Raw genomic sequence first — 17,921 nt, forward strand, 5'->3', positions numbered from 1 at the left:
TTGTGTTTTATGTTCAAGCTTGTTGGTCAAGAGCTGTACAGAAAAGGAAGACGGCTCACTGAAATGGACTCAAGTCATAATTAAATACAAACTGGCCTACTTTTATATTTATTCTTTTTAAAGCTATTAAGCTACAGCTATACATTTATTTACTTAAAATGGGCTACTTCTTATTTTATTAATTTTCCACAAATAAAGGAAGGACAGGACTGCATAGTTCTTTGTTTTATTTCAAAGTAAGCCTACACATGCCAGTGTTTTTTTCCCCCTTTTTTCTCTTCATAGAGAGTTTGGTGTTTTCTTTTGTTACAACAGGTGAAAACAGCAATAAAATGTCAATAGTTTTCTTTCTGTAGTTCTTTAACTTCATAAATGCAACAAACTGTATTTTTTTATATATGGTATAACAACTACATATAAAACTTTATACGCTAGGTTATCCTCATTTTAGACGTCTAACAGGTTTATATGGCTTCAGATGAATTTTATTTGGTAGGAGAGGGGCAAAAATAGCTCTTTTGATAGCGAAGGTTGCAGACCCCTGCTCCAGACGCCCTTGAATTTTAAGTCATCAACGCCATTGCAGGTACAGTACAAGTCTGCTCTCTCCATGTATGCTGGCCACTCTTCTACAACAGCAACTCAAACCACCCACATGCCAAACAATTCTTTTACAACTCAGTAAGACACCAAAACCAAACAGGATCACAAAAGTAACAAGGCAAGTAGCTCAGATCATCTTTGCCAAATGCCAAACCTCAGGATGTACCCAGTCACCTTTTGAAGGGCAAAGAAAATCAGTATAGAGATGAACTTGAAAAAACCATCTGGTCATCAAGGCTCATACTGAAGTTTGCAAGGGTACCATTTTAACATGAAACTGCAATTTATTCCATAGATGTCAAATTGCATGGCAATGAAAATATATGTATCACCACTTGATTTAGTAAAGCTGCTTTTGAGATTCTGAATACTCTTGCTTCACTAATGCATGCGTGTGTAAACACTTTACCTAATGTAATGGATAAAAAAAGTCTGAATTTATTTCAGATGTAAGGAACTCACGGGCAAGCCTTTTATAAACAATGTACAAGCATATTATAGGTAACTTGACTTCAGCATAACACCCGACTAGCCTATCTCCAACCTCACAAGCACTTGTACAATCGCAACAATAACTGCATACATTTTACCTTTAGCCCAAATAGTTTGTCTACTTAAAGTTATTAAAGTAAATTTTATGGCACCAAATCTGCTCTTCAAGCTTATACAATATTCACACACCCAGATTCCACATATGTAATCACTAGGTTTCTTTGCTTTTGAAGATCTACTGTTTTTTTGTCTCCACCCCTCCAAGACTCCTAGTGAAGTTGGGAGACTAATTCCAATCTGTACTGTAGAGACATATCTTATAAATGAATAAAAACATATCATATCAAACAAGAAGTTTAAAGCTGTCAACTGTACCTTTTTGTATAGCTTGAGTTACAACCAGCTAAGTGCTCACATAATCATTTAACAATGAAGCATACAAGCCATCATTTGCACACACCATACCAGTTATCTCAATTCAACTCTCGAAAGAGCACTTAAATCTTCATAATACCCAAAACTATTACCATCTTGCATTCATACTTTACGATTTCATATCCCAAACTCATATAAGCTACAGGTAACCAAAATAAATCAAACGCATATTCCCCCTCTCTTGGGAGAAATAAAAAATACAGAGCTCTTAAAGAACATATTCGCGATTAACCCTTCTCAGTTAAGATAAAAATATGACCTAGTATGTGCAACAACATTTTGCTTTCAACTCCTCTACACAGCAAAAAAAAAAGACTTCCAGTAAAGGATCTCACATGCAACTGTTTAAAATAGTTGGCTAAATGGAAAAAGTGTGTCCCCCTAACAACAACGTAATACTTTTACTAAGCTGTTCTATATAAACTACACAAAATATACATATTTTACTCACGCTTGCCGACGAGCTATAAGCCTATGCATGGGAGTCGCCATCTTAGTTTTTCCCAGAAGACTTTGAGAAGAGATGCTAACTAGCCGGTTTTCTGGGATCCGGAGTCTTGGAGTGGTGGGGATGTCTAACTTCATACTCAGCGTCCACAGCACCCCCTTATAGCTTTTGTCTATATGAAGCAGTCCTGTCTAATGAAGACCAAGTTTTGTTTTACGGCGTCATTTTATCATAAACTGTGTGTCAAAACAACTCTATAGATGCTAAAATCACGTAGCACTTACCCTTGTATCGATAAAGCCTACACAGGAGAAAACTGTATTGCATATGCTCTTGTACAGTCGTGGGTATAATATTAGTAGTACGGGGGTTGCAGTACTAGTCTTCATGTAGCTGTAACGTATGTTTCATTTAATTTTTACCTATTCTTAAGAAAACTGTCTCCGAAGAATAGTAAGGCGGTTAGCACCCCCTTCCCCTCAACCATTAGAATTTTGTAAGTAGACTTTGCAGAAGTTGTACAGTAACAAAGGGAAACATGTACGAAGTGTATTAGTACCACGTACTTTGGGCGTAAGTGCAAACTAACTGCAGGGTAAACTTGCACAAATTTGTTTTGGGATTGGGAATATACGCGTTTACCACAACAGTCTGCTGTTACCCCCATCGGTCTCCTCATTATGTTTTGGTTTTATATAGTTTTGTTTATTTTTTCCTTAATCAGGTACGTCGATTTGTCCAAGGAATCATTTCAACCATGGGCCAGGCCTGGGCCATATAGTACAAAAACTTGGTATTGCAACAATAATAGAAAAATAAAGTGCATCAAATTACTATTTAAATATAATACCAGTCTGACTTTTCATACAGTAATGGGACTCGATGACATTCTGAGCTATATCAGGATTGGAGAGTGTTAGTTTGAAGGGAAATGTTTACATTAAGTGGGTTTATTAAGTTGGAAAGAATAGTATGTTTAAAGAGTGTAAGATTGCTGTCAAGCAACGAAGTGTGTAAGCCAGCACCTGCACACCTTTCACCAAAGCTCTTCCAGTACAAGATTATCAAAATGTGGCCTTCTAAGAGTAAGGGCTCTACTATGTTGGAAATAGAGAAAATATTGATGATATGAAAGAGATAATTTCATAACAAGGGATTGGCATGATTTTGATTGAATTAGTTTGAATATAACAGTTGTAAATTGTAAGGTTACTGTTTATTTATGGGATGAGTGTCTGTGGCTATAGAGAGCCATGGTGTCTCCTGATGTCTTTCAGATAAGCTGCAGAAATTACAACTAAAAAAAGACACTTACTACAAAGTTGAAAGCTTGTACTTGAATCTTTGTCAAGACAAAAGATAAACAACTAGATCAATGGTTTTATAAAATGCACACCACATTAAATTTACTACATGAACTCTAAGCAAAACGACAAAACAATTTTACTTGTCTTAAGGCAAATATTGTATATATTGCAAATAATACGATATGTGAAACTTTGTTATGCCGTTGCTGAATTTGGTTAAATTTAATTTATACATATGCTTTTGTTTATATTCTGCATCAATTTGTCTTTATGTTTAAATTTAGATTCTGTGATATTGTTATGTTCTAAATCCTTTTCTCTGTAAACTTGGATTCCACCGCTCCACTGGAGCCTTTATTGTGGCTCCAAAACATCAACTGACCAAAATCACCTATCACTTTCTCAAATTGCAGTAAAATAAATCAATAAATAAAATAAGATGGAGTGAGCACCCCAACCTTAACCCTTAACCCATTCAACCTTCCTTAAGTGATTGTACAAAAAGTGTTGCTTGGAGGATCAGTAGGTACCTACCTATGAACCTATGTTAGCCTTCCATTCAAAGAATGATAGAAATATAGTATATCTAGTGGTGCAAGAAGCTCCCAAATCCTTAGAAAAACCCTTTCCATAACATTACCACTTAACAAGCTTACTCACAAAGAGCTATCAGAGTTATTTGTACTCATGGGGAGAATAGATGCTAGCCACTTATCAGATGTAAATACAAACCAACATTGGAAAGGTACGTGCTTAGTGGCCATAGTCCCATATATTATAAGTGACTTAGTTATTGGGGAGAATGTCTTCTTTTCATGACCTTTGGTAACAATGGGAAGGTGAAAAATCTAGGCAAGCAGGTAAGCCACCAGTTGAAGAAACAAAACCAAAGCAGATGTCTAGTTTGCAGAATGTGGACACACCCACCAGTATACTAGTATATAGATCAAGGGGTTCTTTAAGATGTAGGATAACAGTAGTAGATCCTGTAAATAAACACATTCTGGATAAGTTAATCAAAGGTAGAGGCTGACCCTTGCCCCTGCAATACATAAAGTACCAACAAAGCTAAACTGCAAAGGTAGGGATGGTGAGCACCCAAAGATAAAGTAAGGTTCCAGGAAATAAATATAAAGCCTGGAAAGATAGGAGCTGGCACAAGTTAAGGTTTTAGGAGAGATAGTGTTATAAAATAAAGTGGATGTAATGTCTGGAGGTGGTATGTGCATTTGTGTTAGGGGAAACTGCAGATAGTGAGTAAACAGAAATTAGCCTCTTAATCAAAAGTTACCTCCAAATAAAATAATTGATTTCAGGTATGCATCTATGACTTTTAAAGGCCATGTCTGGCACAAGATAGCAAAAGTTACTGGAACAAGGGTCCAGAGGAGTCTGGTCTGTACCTGTGCAAAGGAGAGATGAACCAAGTTCACAGTATTTGGCTCTGAGGGAGGAATTTACATAAAAGCCAGTGGAAGTCCTTGTAGCAGAAAGTCTGAATTGTTCAACCATAGATCATCTTCGTGAAAGCCTCCTTTGTGGGCCCAAACTTTAGAGGTATAACTGGGGCTGTGAGCACCTACATTTGTTGTTTACTGGCATAGAACTGAGCATTCTTATTTATATAATCTAATGAAGGACGAACCAGCAACCCGAGGCATCTACAAATTCCACAAATACTTTATTCAATGTCCTCACTTAAAGTGCGATAATTAACGTACACTTTTCGTTGCGAAAAAATATCGCCAACTTCTTCAGAAGCAAACAGACAAACGGGTGCAATTCGTGCAAGCTACTTATATAATGGCAGTTAATTAAAACATAAATTAACAATCAATCAATTCATTGACAAATAATTAAAGAAATTCACCTCACACAGTTATAAAACAGAATATAAGAACAAGTCAAAAGCATGTATGATTAACGTTCTTTTTGAAAGAATCCACTGAAATTAAAATATGTGTTTGTATATATAGTAGCAGCATAGATGAAGTGTACCATACTATTAAATCAAACTGTACAACCTAGCTTAATAAAGAATAACATAAATCAAAAATCCGATAATAGTAGTATATTTAGTCTCACTTACAATCCTATTGTCTATACTTCTAATACAGGAACGACACCAACATTTTATATCTTGTATCTAAATGTTGTATATACTAATTCATTTATTAATTTTGAAAAGTGAACTAAAAATGGGGGTCGTTTTAAAAATTATAAAGCCACCGCTGTCCCTCAGTAATTGTGGGATTGGTTAAATATAAAATAAAATGTATGAAAACTATCACTATCACTCAATAATACGTGCATGTATATTCGTTCATTATGTTTCTTACTCAAAACCTAGATCTAAATATGAAAATGTACTAATAACAAAACAACCGTATAATAAGTAATGATTAATTCATTCTTTAAAAACCGATGTTTAAGAACCTAATAAGAATAATACTTTAAATTAAATTTAAGTTTTAAATTACAACATACTATTTAAATATATTAGTATTTAATGTATCAAACAAATCCATACTTTTTAACTATAAATATATAAATATAAATACATGAATATATAAAAATGTATAAATATAAATATTTATATAAATAAAAATATAAAAATATCTATAAAAAACTTAATATCTCCATATTTTTGCAGATATTTTTTGTAGATATTTTTATATTTTTATTTATATAAATATTTATATTTATATATTTATATTTATACATTTTTATATATTCATGTATTTATATTTATATTGATATTTATATATTTATAGTTAAAAGGTATGGATTTGTTTGATACATTAAATACTAATATATTTAAATAGTATGTTATAACTTGTAATTTAAAACTTAAATTTAATTTAAAGTAACTGTGTGAGGTGAATTTCTTTAATTATTTGTCAATGAATTTATTGATTGTTAATTTATGTTTTAATTAACTGCCATTATATAAGTAGCTTGCACGAATTGCACCCGTTTGTTTGTTTGCTTCTGAAGAAGTTGGCGATATTTTTTCGCAACGAAAAGTTTACGTTAATTATCGCACTTTAAGTGAGGACATTGAATAAAGTATTTTTGGAATTTGTAGATGCCTCGGGTTGCTGGTTTGTCCTTCATTAGTTTGTTTTTTCTGCATTTCAGTCCAGTGGCCATTCTTATTTATATGGCAGACAGACTGAACTATCTGTTTTATTTTAAATGCTTCAGTTGCCATCACGTCAGTGGTGTAGTTAGCTAAAACTAATTGTTTTGCATTAAATTGTGGCTTTTCTACTGTTTAAAATACTGCAAAGTATATGCAGATAAATACTTAGAAATATGAGTGTGTGTGTATGTGTGTGTGTTTTTGCTTGAACAGTACTGAGGTAAGACATTGCATTAAAGACTTATATTGAGTATTACCCAAAATAAGACATTCATGAGTACTGCACTGACGACTGAGTTACAGACTAGCATTAGATATTGCACTATAATAAGACATTTCTCTGGCCTTACAGCTGTCCCTGATGACCAGTGAATTGGCTCCACTTACTGAGTATTGCACTAATATTGGATTGAGATAGGCAGTCAAGTTATTGCACAATTTCAAACGATCTTTCACACTGAAGTAATGGCTAACATGGATGGCATGGAGCGTGATTGTTGCAAGAATTCTGCAGTCTGATGGCCTGTGGAAAGATGCTTTTTCTGAATCTCGTAGTTCTCCATCTTATAATATGGAAGCACTTGCCATATGACAGGTACACGAACAGTTTGTGAGCAGAGTCAGATCCAACAGAAGGCAACATAGGGAGTCGCCTAGGCCCCATGGATGGGGAGGGGCCCACTCTGCCCAGGAGGCTTAAACATTTACTTTAATAATATACTTAAAAAGAAAAAAACTTCTTAACACTGTGGTGGTGGTGTCTTTTTCTTTAAGGATAACCATGTTTGCACAGCACGAACGCCACCACTGAAGTAAACACATTCCATACTTGCTCGCAGAATTTAAACTATCCATCCTGTTAAGACAGAAGGTAAGTGTGTGTGTGTGTGTGTGTATATGTTTATGTAATTTATTTACAATCTATCCCATATTTTTGAGCCATTGTATCTCCATTATTTTAGGCTTTGTCTATATTTCTTGCACTAAGAGATTGAGAGGTATGCATACCTCTCAACTGTCAAGATTTTTGCCTCATATTTTTGGTCTATTCCTCATACAGTTTGTGGTTTTCTGACAATTCATGGAGGATTGAAGCCACTAAATAATGACATATGAGTTTCAGACTTCATATCATTCAGAAAATGCATGTTAAGACAAATCCTGTTATTCTAGCAACTTTCTAAGTCTATAATAGCAATATTTAAACTCTATCCCTATTTTGGGTCTTTGTCCCCTCCATTATTTTAGACTTTCTGCAGATTTATTGTGCTAAGAGGTTGAGAGGTATGTAGGTATGGTATGTAATGCCCTAGTTGGGGGGAGGCAGGTTAGTCAATTAACTTGATCAGGCTTGACCCTGTAACAACTTGGTTACAAGAGACAAGAGCCTGAATCCTGTACATCAACTACCAGACTGCTTAAGGATTTGTGAGCTTCAGTGGAGACAAGAGCCTGAATCCTCTACACCAACTACCAGAATGTTACGAAATTGTGACTTTGAGTTTTAGTACATTTTCAGGGAATTACTAGTTTTAGTGCATTTTCATGGACCTGTGAGTTTCAAGGGAAGAGAAGATTACTGTTGCTCATACCAAGTCTGTTTTCAATGTGCAACTAACTGTCTTGTTTAGCAAATGGCAGTCACTGTGCTGTAAAATTTGAAAGCAGTGTCAGTTGCATAATTGTCTTTGGTGCAGAAGACTGTGGATTCTACTCCCACACCATGTAGATGGAGTGCTAGCATTGCAGTGCCCTTTCGATTGCTGATTATTTGGTGCATTTTAAAGGGAATAGGGGTTCTGGTCTCCTGAGTGTGTCTTCCTTTGTATGAGATGCCTCGTAACCATGAACTTGTCATTTTGTCAGCCATTCCCTATAGCAATATTACCAGCTTACCATTTTTTTAATGGTACATAGTCAATTAATTCTTCAAGGGCAGAAGGCGCTGAATTTGTAGATGAAACACTGAAATGTAAAGTGTTTGCCAGTAGCAACCTTCATTAGTTACAGATCTCTTTAATGTGGAATTATTCAGATGACTTTTACATCTGTAGAGATTGTGCTTATTGAGTGGTATTAGTGGATTGTAATGACATAAGTTTGAGTGGTCTTTTATGGTTGAAATTTTCTGAAGTGGGTAGTTTTGTCATTATTGGATCATACATTTTGTTTCATTGCTTACTAGAAGAATGTTCAAAACTATAAATTTAAAACATTCTAACAAGTCATGCTGTATTATACAAGGAATATAATTTAATACAATCAGGAAGGTGAATTAAAGAACAGATACATGTATGCATGGGCCTATAAATGTGTGCAAGTAACCTACTGTTAGAAAATGGCCCAGAGGTAAACTTAATCCTCCACTGACCAGATGCACTTTCTTTGAATGTGGGTTTTATGTAGTTTGAATGTAAGTTTCAAGGGCAGAGAAGTTTACTGCTCATGCTAAGTCTGTTTTCCTTCTGAAACTGTTATGTATGTTTAGCAAGTGGCTATCAGTGCTTGTGCTATTTTATTTCAATATCTGTAATCATTATAGAAGTAAATAAGAAAGCAGTATGCACACTGATATGTTTGAACAGTGTTTATGGTAACTGGAGAGAAATAGTTAAGTGGTGGAACACTGGAATGCCTGAGAAGGGGGCTGCTGTGGGGGGATATGGAATTGTCACAGGTGGGGCTGCTCTGGGGGTCCCAGATTTATTACCCTGCCTAGGGCCCCATTTGATCTTGATCTGGCTCTGTCTGTGAACATGGTGGGTTTGTCCTAAATTCCTTTGGCCCTGCCTAGATATCTGGACAAGTGCAGGTCCTGGATTGCTGGTTGGATGGATGATCCTCTCGGCTGCCTTCACCACTTTCTGGAGAGCCTTGTGCTCAAAGATAGCGCAGCTTCCATGCCATACTGTGAGGTTGTTTGTCAGGATGCTTTCTATTGTACACCTATAGAAGGTTGTGAGAACTGTTGATGGTATGTTTGCTCTCCTCAACCTTCTCAAAAAGTGCAGCTTATGATGTGACTTCCTGACAATGGCATTTGTATTGGTAGACCAGGACAAGTCCTCATCAATATGCACCGCCAGAAATTTTGTGCTTCCCACTCTCTCCACTGTTGCTCTATTGATGGTAAGAGGAGAATGTTCCTCTGAGTTTTTCCTGTAGTCCACAATTATTTCCTTTGTCTTGTTCATGTTTAGTGCTAAATTGTTACTGTCATACCAGGTAGTCAGTTGTTCCACCTCAACCCTGTACCCTGTCTCATCATTGTTGCTGATGAGGCCCACCGCTGTTATATCATCAGCAAACTTGATGATGTGATTAGTGTTGTACCTTGCAGTGCAGTCATGTGTTAGCAGGGTAAACAGCAAGGGACTCAGTACACAGGCTTCAGGAACTCCAGTATTCAGAGTGATGCTATCCAAGGAGTTATTTCCTATGCACACTTTCTGAGGTCTGTCCGTGAGAAAGTCCAGAATCCAATTACAAAGTGGTTTGTTGATGCCTAGTTGAAGCAGCTTCCTTACCAGCTGTATAGGGATGACTGTAGTAAAAGCAGAGCTGAAGTCAATGAATAGTAACCTCACATAGCTGATTTTACTTTCTAGATGGTGCAGTGATAAGTGAAGTACCAGTGCTATGGCATTTCCAGTGCAGCGGTTTGCTCAGTAAGCAAACTGCAGTGGTTCAAGATCTGCAGGTAGCTTAAATATTATTGCATCTTTGACCAGCCTCTCACATCTTTTCATCACAATGGAGTTTAAGGCTGACTTCTTTGGTAGTAGTATTACTGTTATGTTTTTGAAGCATTTTGGGAATTATTTCCTGACTCAGAGAGATATTAAATATATCCATGAGGACATCTGTTAATTGAATTGCACAGTCTGCTGCTTTTCTCAGGTTAACCCCGCTCAATGTCCTCTGGACATCAACTGGATTGAGGCTGAGCACCACTTTGCTTTGACCAGTGGGCATTTTCATCACTGTTGTTTTGTTCCCTTCTTCAAATCTGCTGAAGTAGACATTTAGATGTTAAGGAATTCCTTATTGTCTTTACAATGTGAAGATAAGGGCCTGTAGTCTGTTATTTGCTGGATACCTTGCCATAGTCACCTGGAGTCATTTTGGTCAGAGAAGTAGCTCTGGATCTTCCTACCATAGGCACATTTTACTTCTCTCGCTCCTTTGTTCAGATTTGCTCTGGCTATTCTGACTGCATCCTTGTCTACAGACGTAAAGGCTGCATTCCTTGCTTTCAGGAGCTCATACACCGTGATAGTCAACCAGGGTTTCTGGTTGGCACGTGTTATGATGTTTTTGGTGACTGTTACATTATCCACACATTTTGAGATGTAGCCCATCGCTGCCACAGTGTACTCCTCTAGGTTTATACATTAATCCACAGTAACTGCCTCTTTAAATATGCTCACGTCTGTAATCTAGAAACAGTCTTGGAGTGCAGAGACTGCACCCTCTGGCCATATCCTTACTTGTTTCACTGTTTCTTCCTAGTTAGCATTGGTTTATATGCTGGTAGTAACATGATGGAGAGGTGGTCAAAGTTGCCCAGGTGTGGGTGAGGCATTGCCTTATATGCTAGCTTAACACTACTGTAGACCTTATCCAGTATGTTCTCTCCCCTGGTTACAAAGTCTACGTGCTGGAAGAAGTGAGGCAGAACTGTTCTCAGGTTGGCTTGGTAGAAAGTCTATCCCCACATGAGGTACAGGGGAAGCCTCCCTACAAACAAATATACTTTTTAAGGTTCATTAAAAGTGGATTTCATTGAGTCAGTTTTGCATTATCAAGACACAAATAAATCTGCAAACTCATCACCAACCCTATATCAGTATTGTTTTAAGAATGGCTTAATTTATAGCCACTGACCATTATTCCAGTGTTATTCATAACACTGCATATTGTACATGGCTATTTATAATTCTCTGCACCTATTTATTTATTATGGCAATTCCGTTTACTTACCTCGTGTGTTTTGGCCTTATTTCATATGCTATCTTTCTGATTTATAGTGAAAATAAAAATTACAATTATTAAAAAAAATCAGGACTAACAGTTGTATATTGTTAGATGTGAATATTAAGACACAAGTGAACTGCATTTGAAAAAAAAAAAAAACAGGTGTAGATCTTCATCAAAGACAGAAAATATTCCAAACAATATTTAACTGTATTTAGGAAACTGTTTTCATGTAAGATAACACCTTCAACCAGGAAGCCTACTAATGCATAATATTTAAAAAGTCCTTCACAGAAGTCAATTTAAAGTTTTCTTAGTTAATTAGTGTCTTGCAGCTGCAAGTGCTAAATGTTATTCTAGATCCCAGTTCCCTAGGCATGCAGTCCTGGGTTTTTAACTAAAACACTATGGCATCTTTTGCAGCGGAGCATTAAAAATTATCATCACCAGATAATAAAACAGGAGAAAAGGGCATTATAACTTAAATAGACCAGCACTGGATGGAAGTCTAGTGCTGTAAATTTACAAGTGCAGCTGACTGTCTCAAGTGCACATCTTCAGTATTATCATCACAGATCTTCTGACATTGGATTATTTACACAGGAGTTTAAAACTGGAGCTGTACTTCTTATTAATTTCAGGGATACAGCAGAAGTGCTGCTTTAACATGAACCTGGTCTCATCTGCATCCATTAATAAAACTTGGTATTTTGGATTTGGGGGGAATCAAGATCGTTGCCAGCCAGTAAACACACTCTCTTTATAGATCATGTTACTAATATCTCTCTGAACTGAATCACTAATCATTAAGCAGGAAAACTTAATATTAAACAATTTAAATTATTAGTGTAATGGTCTTAAAGCTTTAACACTGAAAATAAAATTCATTTAAGTAGCTGAACAAGTTAAATTAACCCTGGCTCATTCCTAAGTTTTTCCCTGATCTCTGCCACATGTATGCAAGCTCGCGTTCATTGGTGATGTGAGGAAGGAGGACAGAAAACGGAAAACCATTTGAATTTGATACTATGATAAGTGAAATGGAAGCACAAGTCTCTAAAACCCAGTTATCGCAAATTGCCTCTTCGGAAAAATAAATAGTTTCCAAAAGAACTCTAAAGCAACAGCAACTGGAGACAACAAAACCCAATATGAAACCAAAAATGGAGCAACCGTATAGTCTTGATGAACTGAAATCTGCACTCCAACCCTTGCAGTTAGAAATACAAGGCTTTTCAGAAAAGCTAACAAGTTTCGGAAGCAGTCTGAGTCAAATTCTAAATAGGCTTGAACAAACAGAAGCAAAAATTATATATAATGAAATTAAAATTTCAGTTACAAAAAGAGCTGAAAACTAAACACTCCACTATTAATGAAATTCAACAAAAGTTACTAGATTTAGAGGTCAGAAGAAACAACATCCTGATTAGAGCTACTCCTGAAAGCTATGATCAAACACAACTACAATATGTTTTTAAAGAAATCTTTGTCATATTGCTAGATAACAAAGAACTATCAAGAGATTACTATTGAAAGAGTTCACCGAGCACTATGTAAATCCCAAGTCTCTCCAAATCCTAGACAGGAATATGCTAAAATTCTAAACTTTCTGCATGTGCAAAAAATAATTACTGCAGCAAAATTTAAAAAAAAACATTCAATGGAAAAGTTGTAAAATAACTTTTGCTCAGGACTTACATATGCCAATAAAACAAAATAGGCAGCTACTTATACTTAATCAATAAAAATATTAAATTCCAGATGAAATACCAAGCCACTTTGACCTTTCAGTTAGAAAAAAATATATATCAAGCAACTTCACTTAAAGAAGCTAAATCTGCCTTCCTTTTGGCCTTTAATCAAACTCCATCCCAGTAAAACTGAAGTAAAAATCTTTATATTGTTTTTCTGTGCTTAAAATAAGCACCTGTTGGCTTTAAATCAGTAAAGTAAATGATATAAGATTTATTTAATTTAAAATAGGAAAATCCTGTTAGAGGTGGCTCTGTTGCAGCATTCCATTGGTCCCGGAAGTCTTCGACAAATCCGGGAAGGCATTGAGTGGCCATAGCACATGTTTTAGAAGTGCACAAACACTATTTCCTGCTTTGTGAGTGTCTGAGATGGCTTCACATTGAATCTTGAAGTAATGTGATGGGAGGAATGTGTTCTTTACTTTATTCTCACATTTAGAAGAGCACAACTACTATTTCTTGGGTTCGTATCGCGTGATCGAAAATTGTAAACAGTGAACACATATTGAGCAAACCCGATTGGTCGAAACGTTGCGCTCATAACACGGAAATGGGCTTTCCCCCCTGCCTACAACCTTTAGATAAGTATAGTTTTTTATTTTTATTTTTTTATTATATTTTCGAAATTTCAAACATTGCTCATATGGTGTCGACCATATGGTGTTCGATGTTTGAAACTTTGAAAATGTAATATGGACCCTTTCTTGGGTTCCTATTGCATGACCAAAAGTTGTAAACGGTGAACACGTATTGAGCGAACCTGATTGGTCGAAACATGCACGCAACACGAAAATCACTGTAGGGAATATTTTCCCTTTACTTCAATGCAGTGCAATCTCGGAATAGGAATATTTAAGTAGCGGGGGTGTGGGGGGTGCAGGGGGCTTGCCCCCCTACCTTCAGCGTTTAGGTAAGTATAGTTTTTTATTTTTATTTGTTTATTATATTTTTGAAATTTCAAACTTCGCTCATATGGTGTCGACCATATGGTGTTCGATGTTTGAAACTTTCGAAAATGTAATATAGACCTTGATTTCTTGTATTGTGAGATTCTGTAATGGCTTTGCATTGGAACTTGATCTACTAACACAATTGTGGAATTTTCTCTTTACTTTTTTTTTAGCCCTGTAAATGTAAGTAAGCTGTAATAATTACAGTTATAATCCCAAGGCAATAGATCGCATATCAGAAGTGATATCTGATGCTTATGAAGTAGACTGTGACTTAATGCAGGTGATACTGTTATATGTAAAGGAAGAATGAAGTATAAATGCTGCACTCTATAAAGCTTGGAAAAGCAATGGTTTTAAACTCACCTTTTGGTGGCTAGCAAAGTTAACAAGAAGCTAGAAATAAGAAATACTTTCTTCCTTAGTTTATTTATTTATTTATTTACATTTGTTGACCGGGAGTGTCCAACTGGACGTAGATCCATTTTCAGCGGAGGCCCGGGGAGAAAAGCTCCACAGTTAAAATAAACAGACAGTAGTTACATTGGATTACATAGCGATTAACTATTTAACGTGGCAATTAATTACAAACATATTTACAGATGAAGAACATAGTGCATCAGTAGACAACTAGAATCTTTATCTGCGAAGTACATAACAGACATTAACAAATGTTACAATAAGAAGTTCCTGCTATATAATAAGCACTAGGCTTATGAGCATCTGAGCTTGCTATAATCAAGGTAGTTAGTGGGGTGGAAAGAAAGGTAGTGGTTGGATGGGCGGGTGATATTAGAGTGGGAGTTGCAAGGGCATAGCCAGCATGTTTTTAGGTGCGCTTTTAGTAAAGTTTTGAAGTGGGTGCATGATAGTACGGAGGTAATTGTGGGTGGGAGGGAGTTCCATAGTTTGGCTATGGTGCAAGAGAATAGTGCTTCACCAGCAGAGTTATTGGCTTTAGTGATCTGCAAGTGATTTTTGTTGCTGGATCTTAGTGGTCTGGTGGTGCGATAGGGTTAGAGTAGATTCTGGAGGGATGGGACATTTAGTGGGTGGTTTACTAGTTTGTGGGCGAGTGAGAGTTGATACCATTGAAGGAGGTGAGGAAGTTCAAGCCAGCCCAGTTCAGCAAGTGAGAGACAGTGGTGACTACAGTAGGATGCCCCTGTGGCGAATTTGGTGATTTTGTTGTAGCAGGTCTCTAGCTTGTTTAGATCGCATTGCCTTAGGTTGGTATATATTGGAGAGGCATGAAGTAGGGTGGAGATAAGGTGGGAATTTGCTATTGAAATCTTTGCTGCTTTGGTGAGAAGTTGCTTATTTCTGTATAATGCTCCTAGTTTTTTGTGGACTTTTTTATGGTCAAGGATATGTGAATGTCAAATTTTAGTTTATTGTCTGTTTCCACTCCTAGCAATTTGGTGTGTTCAGTTGGGTATATAGTGGTGTTGTCTTTTGCTGTGATGTTAAAGTGAGAGTTAATAAATCAAAAACCGCTACCCAAGTGTGAAAACTCCTGTATAAAAATACGAAAACAATAATACAAAAAACCAGGAGTGCAAGGTGACAGAACAGTATCCTCATAGACTAGTCTCCGTACTGAACCAAAACGCACAGCAAGCAGTATACACTTCACCAGGCTGAGCCAAAGTACAGAATAGGCAGCTTTCACTTCACCGATTAACAAATAAAGTCTCATATAAATAGGCACAAGGCAATCCTCATTCGATGCAAAAAATGTAGGTTTATTCAACAAGTGAATAAAAAATGGCAAGCGCTTTCACCCAACTGGGCTTCTTCAAGCCAATATAAAACAACACTTTTAGTACAAACTATTTATACTGTGAAAACTTGACATAATTTCCTATTCCCAATCAATTAGTCAACAATTAAAAATTAAAGAGGAAGTAGTTCTTATTCATTGCATACTCATTGTTAAACGTCATAAACATATAAGTTTAAATCCACTACTAGACCTTGCAGGAAATGTAATTTTTGTTGCTTTATAGATAGCACTGCAACCTTTGTACACCCTGTGAGTCAACAGTGCTACTATTTTCATGCTGAGGCCAATTGTAACACGGAGCATATAGTTTACTTAGCTTGCTCTATGACTTGGCCAGCTTTTTACGTGGGCAAGACAGACAGAAGGCTTCGAGATAGGGTTAGAGAGCATGTATACAATATTCGTATTAAATCTGATAGGAATGCCCTTTCTAAGCATGTCATGGAGACATCTGAACAGCATGTTTTTAAGTTTCTTGTTATACAAGTGAATTCACCCTCAATAAGAAGGGGTGAGGTGACCAATTTTTCTGAACAGTGTGAAGCTAAATGGATTGTTAGGTTAAGGGCAGATAAGGAGCCAGGTTTGAACAATAGAGTACCTGTTAGACCTATGCTAAAAGGCAGGCGAATTAGGATTTAGTTTTAACACATATAAATATGTTGTTTATTCTGTATATGACAGGTTTGCATTATCTATATATTTTAATAATATTGTTATGTATTTTTAGTTTAGTCATGTTTTTAAATATATTTTTAGAGACATCGGATTAGTTTTATAAAGTTTGAGACTTTTAACAATGAGTATGCAATGAATAAGAACTACTTGCTCTTTAATTTTTAATTGTTGACTAATTGATTGGGAATAGGAAATTATGTCAAGTTTTCACAGTATAAATAGTTTGTTTTAAAAGTTTTGTTTTATATTGGCTTGAAGAAGCCCAGTCGGGTGAAAGCGCTTGCCATTTTTTATTCACTTGTTGAATAAACCTACATTTTTTGCATCGAGTGAGGATTGCCTTGTGCCTATTTATATGAGACTGTATTTGCTAATCGGTGAAGTGAAAACTGCCTATTCTGTACTTTGGCTCAGCCTGGTGAAGTGTATACTGCTTGCTGTACATTTTGGTTCAGTATGGAGACTAGTCTATGAGGATACTGTTCTGTCGCCTTGCACTCCTGGTTTTTTGTATTAAAGTGAGAGTTGTTTTGAGTATGTTTGATGGGTTGGAAGATGAGTAGTTTAGTTTTGTTTGGGTTGAGTATTAATTGGGCATCGGATAACCAAGTTTCAACAGAGGAAAAGGCTTCCTTTGTGACTTTTTGCAGTTTGGGTAGGGACTGGGCTGAGCAGGTGATGGTTGAGTCATCTGCGTATTGTATGAGTGTGCCATGTTTGGTGGCAGAGGCTAGATTATTGGTGAAAACAGAGAAGAGTAAGGGTCCAAGGATGGATCCTTGGGGAACCCCTGTGGAGACAGGTAGTTGGGGAGATATGTCATTCTGCCATACAATGGATTGTTGGTGGTCAGACAGGTAACTCTGAAACCAGTTGGTGACTGATTGAGAGAAGGATAGGTTATTGAGAACAGAGATGAGTTGTTTGTGTGGGACCATGTCAAATGCTTTAGATAGGTCTAGGAAAGTAGCAGAGGAGAGATAGCCATTGTTTTTATACTGAAGGATAATGTTAGTAAAGGAGAATAAGGCATTTGTGGTGCTATGGTTTGGTTGGTTTACCTTGGGTATAACTAAGTTGCTTTTAACATGTAGGGAATCGTTTTGATATATTTTAATCATCTTATTGCTTAAATCCTTTGGTTAAACAAATGTATGCTTTAAATACAAAATACATTTCTTTTTATGTGTGATTATAATCTGATAGTAACATGTGGTGGAAGCATGCCTGTCATGGACAAACTATATGTATATCAATTCATTTTTAAAATTATGTTGTTATAAAATTTCAAAGTATTAATAAATGAAACATACTAACAAATAAGCTAATTAACATATTACAGGAGT

The 17,921-nt window shown here is 36.2% G+C and overlaps 1 protein-coding gene across 2 annotated transcripts in view; it reads right to left on the reverse strand.

Moving 5' to 3' along the window:
- The window catches only part of ZCCHC10 (zinc finger CCHC-type containing 10), a 480,379-nt gene extending 478,249 nt beyond the window's left edge, over window positions 1–2,130 (reverse strand). Inside the window, exon 1 of one of the 2 annotated variants that reach the window (XM_044069265.1) lies at window positions 1,982–2,130. In XM_044069265.1, the coding sequence (XP_043925200.1) occupies window positions 1,982–2,115 (134 nt within the window). In that variant the 5' untranslated portion in view covers window positions 2,116–2,130. Of the gene's footprint in view, window positions 1–1,865; window positions 1,932–1,981 lie in introns of those variants that run through there. The other variant, XM_044069266.1, reaches the window with a different exon arrangement.
- Between the last annotated feature and the right edge of the window lie 15,791 nt (window positions 2,131–17,921).

This window comes from Protopterus annectens, chromosome 4.part0, assembly GCF_019279795.1.
Source record: "Protopterus annectens isolate FY-2018-M chromosome 4.part0, PAN1.0, whole genome shotgun sequence".
Lineage (NCBI taxonomy): Eukaryota > Metazoa > Chordata > Ceratodontiformes > Protopteridae > Protopterus > Protopterus annectens.